Genomic DNA, 12927 nt, shown 5'->3' with positions numbered 1-12927 from the left:
TGTAAAGATATCGACATGACCTGAAACTATATCTTTGGTTGCTTACTCTCAAATCCAGCAAAATTTTTGTTTTCTTTTTGAAATTCGTTTTCTTTTATTCCCTGATAAAAACCCGTCGGTAACTTTACTTACGATTTGCATAAAAGGTTGAATTTCAATTCAACAAAATTTTGATATAAAATGTAAAGCACCAATTTGACCAACTTTGTTATATTGAGGTTTGACTGTATCAATTTTAAAGAAAGCCCTTTAATAAAATTAGACTTTAAATGTGTTGGGTTTCTATGGGGATCCTAAGGGAAATTGTAATTACTCTCATTATACCTCGTTAAAACACAAGAATTGCCAGTGCTTATCAATCATGCCTTGCACACGCTGTAATTAGACTCATGGTTCTGTGGGTAGAGATATAAATAAATAAACCATTTTTTTTATTTGATGAGGTTTGACTGTATCCCATTCCTGCTGTTAGTAGAGCAGAACATGCCAAGACGAAAGTTCAGAATCCCACACTCTATCAAAAATAATGTGAGGCAAGAAAACAACATACTACAGTTAAACCTGCTTATAACGAACCACCATATAAAAAATTCCTGGATATAACGAAGTTTTTCTATTCCCCACCGTTACTCCATAGAAGCACATGTATTTGAGACCTCTACGTAATGAAGTGGCAGCGGGAGACCCCCTCGAAATAATGAACTCTCCCCGCCGACAACCTAGAGATTTCGCCCCAAATTTTGTCATTTTTGCGCGTGCAGCAACCGGAAGCACCTTCTCTGCCACGATGGAATGCGAAGTGAACGCACGTGTGCTTGCGTGCGAGCTTGTGCGAGGTGGGCCTGCATCCCTCGCTCGACCCCGCGATCTTGCCGCCGCGGGCGTGACCTTTCCCCCTCCCTTCAAACCTGATCCTGCCGCTTGCTGCAGCTGACCTAGCTCGCCAAGCCGGCACTCTCATTTTCCAGTTGATGTTGCTGACGCGCTGGCAGATGCTGTGACACATCACGGTCGATGAGCGCAGACACACGCTGTCAAACGCTGGCGGCGTGCGAAAGCGCCGCTGCAGATGCGAGCGAAGTGACCTGCGTGCTGTTGTCTATCGCTCCAACGTAAACTGAGCTCTGAGAACACACAGCACGCACAAAGCTACGAGCCGCCGATGCACCTACACTGCCTAGACTCTGCCCCAACGCAGATCGCTTTCAAGATACAGCCCGCGTGACCGCGCGCCGCCGCGCAGTACGCAGTTGATGCCAGAGTACAGTACAACGCCACCCGCTATCCCTCCCCCCTCGCCAGTGCCTCGAGCGCAACGTAAGAAGGCGCGCTTCCTCCCTGCTTTTCTTTCTTGCGCACGCGAGATTTAGACGTGGTCGTTGGCTCCCCTCGCACGTATTCACTCGCACATACAGCATACGGCGCGCGGCGACTGCGTTATCACCCTTGGACTTTTTACAGAACATCTATGAGCCAAAACCAATTTTAGGGCCACAACGCGTCATAGATACCATCTTTATATATATAGCAAATGCGGATCTCAAGGCCCATACTTTTGCTGGCGGAAACCGAAAATATGTCATAGTTGTCGCCCCCGGCACTTTGGGACGCCGATGCCATCGTCAAGCCACCAAGCCAAGCGTCATGAAAAGTCAAATTGGCTGCTCGGGCCGGCGCGGAGTGGCAGTTCGCAACGTATGATGCGGGAACGGTCCCACAGTTGCGACGCCACAGCGATGTTACCAATGCATTGGGTTCTATGGGAGGCTGTGCCGGGACCGGCCGAAAACGACGTAACAGCCGGGAAAACGCAGCCGGGAACGTAACAGCGGGATTATACTGTAACACTATACGACGCTACGACACCATCGTGACTCTCGCTCTTCGTTTCCGATGCCTTGTGCTTGTGCGAAACGACACGCGTCCAGCATCCAGTGCCTGGTGTGACATTCCAAGGATGAGTGTTTCGACGAAAACAGAAAACGGGTGCGCATTACAATCAACGGCGCGTTAGAATCGAGTAAATACAGTAAGCGTTTCTTTTTCGAATTTTCGTGCCGAACCTGCATATAACTGAAATCCTCTTTATAACGAAGTTTCTCGGGAATTTGTCCAATTTCGTTATATCCAGGTTTAACTGTACTATGTTAGCCTAAATTTACAATAGAGGGTGAACCGTGTGAACAGCAGTGTATACGCAAAATAGCTTACATATCCAGTGCACATAGTCTCCTCTTCAATCAGGGTGCACTTGTCTGTTGCTGCTCCATCCTTGGGTTGATCCACTAGCCTGCAAACAAACACTTTAGCTGTGTGGGCAAGAACAAAGGCACAGGAACAACCTCTTGTACACGAAATCCTTTCTCGCACAGAGGAATGAACCAAATGTTTAACTATACAAGCAGCCTCCCTTATACAGTTGAAGGTGCAACACCTGTAAGTGCTTCATACAGCCACCTGCAGGTTCACACCAATTTGTGAAGCACAGGCATGGTTAGCTATATGCAGAAGTCTATATGCAGAGCTCTTCAAAACCAACCTGTCTACAAGGCAGGGAAATAAGAATAACAGCTGTGCAACATAAGAATTTCAAAGGCAAGTAACCACTTGACTATGAACCCATGGGTTCATAGTCAAGTGGTTACTTGCCTTTGAAATTCTTATGTGTCTTCTTAATTGTTTTCTTATGTGAAATTCTTAATTGCCTTCTTACAATTTATGCAGTCAGCGTGAGCAACTGCTGTGTGGTATCAGTACCTCCGAGACTCTCACGTTCACTTTGCCAGCCGACCGACAGATGGCAGCACCTGTCTCGCGTTCTCCCCAGTTTTTTCTGCCTTTAGCTTGTGGAGAAGCAGAGCTATGTGTGTGTCTGATCTCGTGAGTCGCGCTCGTGCTCACTAGCCTTGTATTGTTTAACTATGCTTTGCCAACATTTTTAAAGACATTACTGCCTTGGTGCCTAGCCTTGGGTATCTCGCCCCAGCCTCGCCCTCACACTGCTCAAGAAGGCTGCAAGTGAAAGAAAACAGTACCGACATCTTTTCGCCTCCTCTTTTCAAACGTGCCGCTGATCATTTCTGCCTTGCGTTTTCGCGAGACGACCGAAGGCACAGCGTCATGCTTTAGGCGTTGCCTTCTGAGCGGCATGCCGAGGCTTTTCAGCACAGCCGGGCTGGTGACATGATCACTGTCGACGAAGTGGCCCGCGCAAATGAAGTCATTCTATAGAGGTCTCCAGGCTGGGCGTGATGGCTGACAGGCAGTTATTCAAAGTTTACGCACCTTCTCGTCTCTGGGAAACGTGTGCGACGGCGTGTCACGACCGACGATGCTGTTATAACAGCAATGTCTGGACATTTCCTTCTGCCGCGACGAACGCATCAATACCGAGTGACGACCGCGGGAAGGCGCATGTTAGACGCACCACCTGCGTGGAGCGCCGACGGGGATGTTTTGGAGGCACCACGTGTGAAGGTTGCCGAATGGGGTTAAACAAACGCTGCAAGGGACCGACACCCTCGGAAACACTGCGACAACTGTGGCCGACCTTGGCCACGTGTGCGCACGCGGGTGAGTGTTATGACGTCAAATTTAAGCTTCTGCCAGCGGCCGCTTGGAGGCAAGGTGCAACAGAAAATCGCAAAAAAAAAAAAAGATGTTTCTCGTTCTTTTTTTCAAAGCAGCTTGTTGTATTCATTATTTTGAACAGTTAACTTTTGTTCCGACGCAAAAAATCACCCTCCAACTTTTGTGTCCATATCCCTTTAATAGTTCTTTTTTTAATACCGGATCAACTGTATCAAATGCAAAGCTGCACTCCAGAATGCTTGCATTGAAAACATCCTCAATGAGCAGCCCAAGACCCTCACTGCAGGCCGCTAGAAAAATATGATGCACTTTGCATAACATAGGGAGTCTGTGCTGTTGCATGCATGTGCACTTTATGTACACAAATGCATAGCTATCACTAAAAGAAAGTGAGATGATGGCACTGTTGTTGAATGCAATGCATCAGACAGTTTCATAGTCCTTTGGCTGAAACAATCCAGTTCAGGATTATTAAAGAAACCAGATGATTGCAGTGGAAGCAGTAACAGCTGCATTTCGCACACACCTGTCCTTGGAGCCATTGTGACTGGCAGTTGCAAGGCTGTTGCTACTAGGGTGCGCCTTGATGTGGTGCTGGATAAATGCTGCAAACTCACTCCTTTCACGACTCACAAGGTCAGAGTAAGTGCCCTGCTCTTGCACTACCCCATGGTTGAGCAGCACGATCCAGTCTACCTGAGGCAGGTAAGTCACCGAGTGTGTCACCAGAATTCTTGTCTGCACCAAAAAAAAAACAAAAACATTTTCAGGTTTTTGTACCACATATAGTTTTCATATTCTGCAATTTATCAGCGAGTTTTATTGTTACAAAGGAATGCTTGGACTGTGCGAAATGATGTAATAGAGTGTTCCAGCTTGGTACATACGAGTTTTCAGATTCTCCAATATTATAAGTTTTTCTTTATCTTCATTAAAGCTCACTGACAGGTGTGACGCAGGGCGGGATGGTGGTCTTTCACTGAACCAATTTTTGCTGCATAGAATTATACGATTTGGCATTAATAGATTCCAGCATACATATTACAACACAAAAAATGTTGAGAATATACACAGGTTGTCGAAGCTGCCAAAGGTTTAAAAATATTCAGGAAAACCACAGGAGGATGCGACTAAAAGCATGTTGTCAGCCCCTTTACAGAGCACTCTAAAAAATTTTGCATTGTGATAATTAAGTTAGTCCAGATTATTTAGTTGACTCCGCAGGTCTTTAATTAATTAATTAATTTATTTATTTATATATAATCAGCTAGCGCAAGACGTCCTACAGTGGACATAAAAATAGGCTGATGATGATGATATGTATATATATGCCCACCCCTGCCGTCATCGTGAAGTGGGGTACCTACCGACTAGCAACAAGTACGTCAAAGTCCATGGGGTGAATGCTTGTATTAACATTATTTAACGTGGTTTGGGAATTCTATAGTACTGAAAGACTTCAGTTTACCTGTTGTGTAGTACTACGCGGCTGTGCAGTATTCAAATGTAATTTCTAGTGCTAATCTAATGCGGCTACATCTTCCCATTTAAATATAGTCTGTCAAAATGCAAACGACCTCCTTCCTCCTGGCAAAAAAGGTTTTGCCTCAGTTGCCATGATTTCACGAACCCTTCATCACCATTACTGCTTCCTTTTACAAAGCATAACCCCTTATTACTGTACACAGCAGTGATGCTAATACATTAAGAAAGAAAGAATAAAAGTGACATACAACCTATGTAAACATCACTGTAGCACTCTGACTTCCAGTTGTTGTGATGCCGCCTCAAGTCAATCTGAGAGATCACACATTGGTAACAGTTTGCCATCTCAAACTAGTCGAATCTCGTTAATTAGAAACTTAATTCGAACTTCCGGTTTATTCGAAGTGACGCTGTGGTCCCGTCAAAGTTATGCGTATTCCAATGGGTGAAAACACCTGGAAATTCGAACGCATAAGCATTTATGATGGTTAATTCGAACATGCCGTGCTCCGACAATGCTCTCAGCAGCGTGCCAAATCACGCAGCAGCGTCTCCGACCAGCACTGCTCCGACCCTGCCGTAGAGCAAAAGCTTAGGAGAGACCCCTCAACGCTGCGCACGGAAAAAAAAAAAAATAAAAAATGCAGCGGAAATTGCCCCCCTCTCTCAAATGACAAGGTCGCCATTCCTGCGTAGCGCCGGAACATGGGTGTACGTGCATACGTCTCAGCCACGCGGAGAAAATAGCAGAGAACCCTTCTCTTATCTGCTTTTTCTTATTTTCTGGTAATGTGCTGACCTTAAACGCTGTGGCTGAGGCGCAGAGGGAACAAGTGGCAGAGTGAGCTTAACCAGCCAATGAAACTGCCCCCGCCGGCCAACGCTCGCTGCCCGATAACGGCAGAGAACGAAACTTTAGGGAGCGGGCTACGCTGGCGCCGGGCCGGCGGCGGGTGCGCATGGAGACAATCGAAGAAAAGGAAGTTAAGAGGGAGGTGAGAGGGAGGGCGACAAGATCAACCGAAGCTGTAGCATTGCCGAGGCCAAATTCGCATCCCTTCCGCCCTCTCCCCTCGCCTTCGACAGTCTCCGCGCGCGCGCGCCGGCAGCGTAGTTCGCTCCTTTAGAGTTTCGTTTTCTGCCGTTATCGGGCAGCGAGTGTTGGCGGGTGGGGACAGATTCGTGGTCCCCGACTGCAGTGTGCTTGCGCGCCGCGCCACGATATGGTGCTAAGGTGCACAAATATTCCAAGAATAAGTCCTTTTAATTCGAACCAATATTCGGGCCTCTTCAAGTTCGAATTATCGAGATTCGACTGTATTTGTAATCTTAGTACTAGGCATAGTGCAGTGAAACTATTCAACCAGTTAGTATTTGAGTGGAATTCAAAATCTTAAATATACACTGATCCTTACACATAGTCATGTGCAATACACCTTTTTTCGTTACAGTGCAGCCAAACCCAATGAAGTGCGGTGCTCACCTAATGAATCAACAAGAACATGTTAGGTCTTCACAATGCCACTGAAACCCTGTGGGGATGCGCGACTCTCACACGTCTCCTGTGGTCGGCTTCACCGCGCGGCTCGGTGCCGGAGGCGGTCGTGGTGGTTGCGGCGCGTTGCGAGAGATGGCGCGAGTGTCGGGATGCTAACGCCACCGAACGGCGGGATGACTTGGGAGAAAAAGGTCGAAGGCGCTCTCTCTTTGGGTTGGGATCGGCGGCCAACACGCACGAACGCTTCGCGCATGCGCCGGCCCGCTTCGCGCGACTGTCGCGCGAGGCTAAGAGCAGGACACCGGTATGGACGAACACGGATCGTTCGAGCGCGCCACCGTTCGCGTGACTGTACACGTGAACGACTAGGCGATGGTGTCATAGCATGGGGCGAATGTATTCGCTCGCTATCGGGTGGCGGTGAGTCGGATTTCCTTGATTTGTCGCGCGCCCGTGTGAATGCTCTATTGGTTGTAATTCGGCTAGCGTGTATTAGTGTATGAAAGGTGCAGTAAATGCCCTTTTGATTGTTTGCACTACTGTGTTGTCGTTCCTTTGTCCCAGGAGCACATGTGAGAGCCCACAACCCTGAAAGTTTCCTAAGCAGTGCGCGCTATTACGAATATAATTTGAGACAAACAGTGGTACGACTTGTAGAAGGGAATCATGTAGGCATTACCTTTGACTTCAGTATCCCATTGGGCCCCACCACGTGCTCAAATAGGTGGGCCGCAACATGCACGTCTACAGCGCTGAAGGGGTCATCCAGGAGGTAGACGTCCGCATCATGGTACACTGCCCTGGCCAGGCTAAGACGCAGCTTTTGGCCCCCACTCAAATTTATACCCTGAAAAGAATCACATTTATTGGCAGAGGCTAACACCAGCACCCATTAAAGCAGGCACTAATGGTACAAAATGGACATACTGAAAAACGTAGCTAGCTACAGGACCACAGGAAGACGAACAAGACGGGCTTTGCACCAGGTCCTTTGCTTCTAGACCGTGCCTTTTCAAGTCCAGCACCTGTGCTATCCACCTTCCTGTGGTCTTGTGGCTAGCACCATTTTTCAGAATGTGAATGCTCAACCAACTAGCAATACTTTGCACTCTTGTATGGTACAAAATGCTAACACACAGCAATGTGTGATCTAACCGTAGTGGGCGTGTGTCAATACAACAATAACATGTTCTCGATATTTTATTTTCTCCTCCTTCTTCACTTGCCATGCCCCTCCCCCTTACTTTCTCCTCTTCTTCACTCGCTATTCTTGCTCTGTGTACCTTTGCTCTTCAAGAAATGGAGTTGTGCCCCTCCTGGTGGCAGTTGCTAGCTAGCTCTGTCTCCTCTCTGTAATTGTTTTATGTAAGCGAACCTAATAATAAACATGATGCCTCTTGCCAATACCCTCAGGGCACTGAGGACAGAAAACATGACAGAACTGATTGAGTGATTGATTGGTTAGTAGAAGCTAATGAACTAGGTCTAGTCAACTTCGACTGTCTTTTAACGCTGCAACAAATATGTAATCAACAGGACTGGAGAGGGCTGGATAGGGTTGTACTGAACTGATCAGACAAATTTTATGGCCCAACGCTACACCTGGGCTGGTGGAGGGCTCTGGAATAATTTTCACCCAGCCAGCATACTTCAAGGTGCACCACTGCCCATCTCTATCTGCACCAACCGTCATAGAGCTGCTGCAGCTGCTGCTGTCGCTGCTGTTGGAAGCTACCTCATGCTCAGTAGCACACAATGCCACTGAGCTGGCAGATGCAAAATAAACCACGTTCATTACCAGACTTTTGTGGTACATGATACTGAAAGGCAGCAACAAATAAGAACAAATTTAAACAACAGCCTTATGACTTTTTCCTCACAGGTTCTTCAGAGAAGTTCAGCACAATGGACATACGATTTGCGAAGAAAGATCATACAAATTGGATCAGTCAATGTACAACAGTGACTGTGTGCGTACGAAGGTACCTTTTCCCCAATCTCGGTGTTTTCTCCGCCAGGGAGCATTTCCAGGTCCGGCAAGAGAGCACAGGCCTCGATGACTTCACGATAACGGTCTTCATCCAGTGAGTTCATGAAGACCACATTACCCTTGACTGTGGCATTCTGGATCCAGGACTGTTGTGGCACATAAGCTAGCCGACCCTTAAATGTAAAATATGAATAATGCTTTATTCAGAGTTGCAATACAAGATGATCTGTGAGGTATGAAGAATAAAAGAAAACCACACAAATATAAACCCTGTGACCCTTTCTTTTTTTTACACTGGAAAGTGCTAAGACATCCACTGAGGTGCTTTCAACGTCAAACTTTCCACTCGATACGTGGCCGTGGCAGCCAGGTAGTAGACGCTGCCCACATGCTCATCAAACATAATGTGGCTGAATAGAAAAACACAGTGCAGGAATAGGTCAAACAGAAGGCACAAACTGACTGTTAACCAAATTTTATTATTTGTTTTAGAAAGCAACATATAAAAAGGGGAAAAAAATATATGCAGTAATTGAGTGCCAATCATTCATCGTGACAGAAATGTCATTAAAATTTATTTGGAGTACGACACCAATGACACACTCAATGTGTCAATAATAACCACATAAAGCCAACAGACAATGAAGCCAAGGAAAGCATCGGGGGACCCGCCGTGGTTGCTCAGTGGCTATGGTGTTCGGCTGCTGAGCACGAGGTCGCGGAATCGAATCCCGGCCACGGCGGGCATATTTCGATGGGGGCGAAATGCGAAAACACCTGTGTACTTAGATTTAGGTGCACGTTAACGAACCCCAGGTGGTCCAAATTTCCGGAGCCCCCACACGGCGTGCCTCATAATCAGATCGTGGTTTTGGCACGTAAAACCCCATAATTTAATTATTTTTTTTAAGCATCTGGGAAATTAAGTGTGGTTGAAATTGGAATGTAGAAAATAATGAAGAAAAGGGAAATGAAAGTGGACGAAAAGATAACTTGTCGCCGGCGGGAGCTGAACCCGCAAGCTCCGTATTATGCGTGCGTTGCCCTACCAATTGTGCTACGGGTACGGCCATCAATTCGTCCACTAACTTGGGTATTTATGTTTACTAGATCTAACCCTGGCTAACACATCTAGGTCCGTCAGTGTCTGCTAACAGACACTGAGCCATGATGGAAAGAAAGCTATCTAGAAAACAGTCTTTTGCAGCCTAAGTACCCACGACTCATTACTCTACGCAATTCAATTACAAGATTGTGACAAAGGAGCTCCCGAGAAAGATTTGGCAATGCTAAACTTGACTGCTTTGATTATACTGAACTGTAGGGTAGGCTCTAAGAGTGGCAGGCAATATCGACATGACAGATGTAGATAACTGATGATAGGCATGACACTAAGCCAAGGCTGTTGAAGAAAGTTCTTGCTACATGAGCTTGAAAGACGTCTTTGATACCTGAAAGAAAGCATTTGTGTTTCTTTCAGAACGAAACCTTCAGGCTAAAGTGACCTTGCACACGATTGTGAGACACTCTCCAACGATGGCGCATTTTGTCCCACTGTTCAACGGATAAAAATTGCCATCCACCTTGACTGTAGCACAAACCTACTTCCTAGCAAGAAACGTCCTCTACCTTGTGGCATCCACAGAACTGATCTGTCATTTTTATACCTTTGAGCAAGAAGAATAGAAGGAATCAAGGGGCGCAATTTTTTCTTAGTTGCAACCACACAAAGCCAACAGACAATGAAGCCAAGGAATGCTAAAGGGCAGTTACCTGTGTTGAATGAAATGTAGAAATAATACGAAAAAGGAACAACAAAGGTGGAAAATAAGACAACCTGCTGCAAGTAGGAGCTGAATCCCTATCTCCTGCATTACACGTGTGATACACTGCCATTGAGCTACCACGATGGCAATCCTGTTCTCCACCTTATTAAATATTTGTGTATCTGTACAAGACCTAGCCCTGAGAGTGTTAGCCAGCACCACTCAAGGTGATGGCCGCGGAAACCTCTGTGTTATGTGTGGAGATTGAGGGAGGGCGCCGGTGCCATTGCGCGGGCTTCACCTGTTCTGCTGTCCTTCGCCTTTATTCCCCGCCCGCGCTGACATCACGGCGGTCGCGTTTCGGCTGCTAGCGGCGGAGCGTGGCTCTCTTCTCTGGGGACCAGCGCACGGTACGTACATGCTTTCCTCTCGTCCGCCGATACCTTTGTGACTAGGACTGGAGCTCGCGCACGGTGCCTTTGCCCGTGCGGAGAGCGCGTACTTTGTGCTGATCCCTTTTCCCGACGCTAAGCCGACGAGTGGTGCCTAGTGCTCGCGCGAGGTCGTACCACGCCGAGCCGCACTTGCCGAAAGCCTAAGCCGAAGGAGATTGCCTGTGCTCTCGTGAGTTAACCCATTGGTTATCGCCAGAGCAAGTAGCATAGCCGCCGGGACTTTTCCTAGCTGCGTGTCCCAGCTTGAGCCTGTGCTCTCGCCGCGACGTGCTATAGGCGCCTGTTATTGTATTTTCGCCCTGGTGTGGGACCGTGCGTCGCTCGGTAGCCCCTTGTGGCCTGAGCTCGCGCGCGAGCGGTGCTGGAGGCGACAGCTGACGTGGCCCTGTGGCTCGCTAAGCTCGAACCCGCAGTGGTTGGTCTCCTGTGAGACACCAAGAACCCACATATGTCAAGCTGGAATGCATCTTGGTGCCATCAAGACACATTAAGATGCGTCACAGTGCCACCGATGACATCATGCATAGCACAAAAAAAAAAAAAGGAAATTAGAGTAGGACCCCGTTGATATGTTCTTAAGGGGACCGCGGAAATATAAAATGTAACAGTTGGGAATACATAAGAGTGAGGAAGGCCCCATATCACTAAAGCAATGTCAGAAACAGCTACGAAAGTCTACCAGTACAGTGGTATCTCGATGATACTATCACGGCTAATACGAATTTCCGGATGATCCCGGATGAGCCCGGGCGAGCCCCATTACTTTGCAACGTGCTAGAGAACGGTTGTTACGAATCGATTTTCGACCCGCGTCAGTTGATACGAATAAACGCCGCCCCACCGATGGCCGCGAAAGAGAACAGCGCGCAGTCACGCGCGTTTTCCCTTTCTCTTTTGGTGCGGAGGTGCGGACGCGACGCCGGACAGCGCGGAAGCCGCGACTGGGCGCGAAGAGTTTGAAAGTTTGAAGCAGTGGCGCTTTTGTTGCTTTTGTGCTTTTCTTTTTGTCTCTTCGCTCGCTGCGGTGGCCGCGCTGCTGCGTTTCCCCTTCCCCACGCGCAGCCGCTGCAGCAAGCGAAGGTTCGTGCTGTCTATTGCTTCAACGAAAACTGAGCAGCGTAAGCACAGCGCATACAAAGGTCAGAGCCGTGTGGAGATCACTTTCAAGATACGGTGCGCGCGACAACACCAACAGCCGGCACAGGCGCAAAGTACAAGAACGCATTTGTTGGCAGAGTAGGAGCCGACCCCACTCCCTCCCTCCCGCACTACCTTCCCGCTTTGCTCCTTTCGCGTGGGGAGATTTCGTCGCCAGTTACCCTTGCGCTCGGTTGCAAGATACGCATTTGGCGCCCCAGAACAGCGTCGCCCCCTCCCTCCCTCCCATACCCCCACAGCCTTTCGCGCGATGCAAGTAGCGTTTGCTCTCCGCTGTGCGTTCGCTCTCCGTGAAGGCACGCATCCCCCGCGCGCTTTCACTCACATATGCGGCGCGCGGCGACGATTTTATTGGCCTTGGACTCATGCTCCCCCTCCGCATCGCCCTCGTTGATCTCCTCTCCCATCGGTGGGCGCACCTCGTGCTCGCTACCGCCCTTGTCGTCGAGATTTTCCCGCAGAAGCCGCAATTTCGTCTCACGTGGCTGCACTGTAAGTGGTATGCGTATACATGGAGTTCTATGGGAGGGTAAACGGGAGTCGGAAAAGGCTGCGTTGTAGCCAGTTCTGCACTATAAACGGTTACGTTATAAGTGGTCTATACTGTAAATGCTTTTTACGTACATGTGCCTGAGTAAGTTCACCTCTCGACTCTTTAATTTAGCTAGTTTTATATGTGTTTCGATGATACGAATTTCGGCTAATACGAATTTTTTTCGTGACCCCATGAGATTCGTATCATCGAGATTCCACTGTACAATCATTTGAACTCTCGGTGCTCGTACTGTGACAGAAGGGGGTGCGTGCACGTGTGTATAATTAAGGGATATGTACTATGTTCCATGGCAGTGGCCCCTTTCCACTCATTAAACTTCCTCCCAATAGTTTGTGTATGCTTCACTGGATAATATGGCTGTAATGTGGCGATGCTGACTTTAGGGGACCGGCAAAATCCACAACAGCGCCGAGACACACTTATTGAGA

The 12927-nt window shown here is 48.0% G+C and overlaps 1 protein-coding gene across 1 annotated transcript in view; it reads right to left on the bottom strand.

Moving 5' to 3' along the window:
- Nucleotides 1-12927, bottom strand: part of LOC119449376 (multidrug resistance-associated protein 1-like) — a 190562-nt gene that overhangs the window by 70256 nt on the left and 107379 nt on the right. Inside the window, 4 exon segments of the mRNA XM_049666741.1 lie at nucleotides 2212-2290; nucleotides 4118-4329; nucleotides 7254-7421; nucleotides 8561-8737. Of these exon segments, the coding sequence (XP_049522698.1) occupies nucleotides 2212-2290; nucleotides 4118-4329; nucleotides 7254-7421; nucleotides 8561-8737 (636 nt within the window).

This window comes from Dermacentor silvarum, chromosome 4 (genome assembly GCF_013339745.2).
Source record: "Dermacentor silvarum isolate Dsil-2018 chromosome 4, BIME_Dsil_1.4, whole genome shotgun sequence".
Lineage (NCBI taxonomy): Eukaryota > Metazoa > Arthropoda > Arachnida > Ixodida > Ixodidae > Dermacentor > Dermacentor silvarum.
The sequence above is the reverse complement of the archived record's forward strand: the minus strand, read 5'-3'. Positions and strand labels throughout refer to the sequence as shown.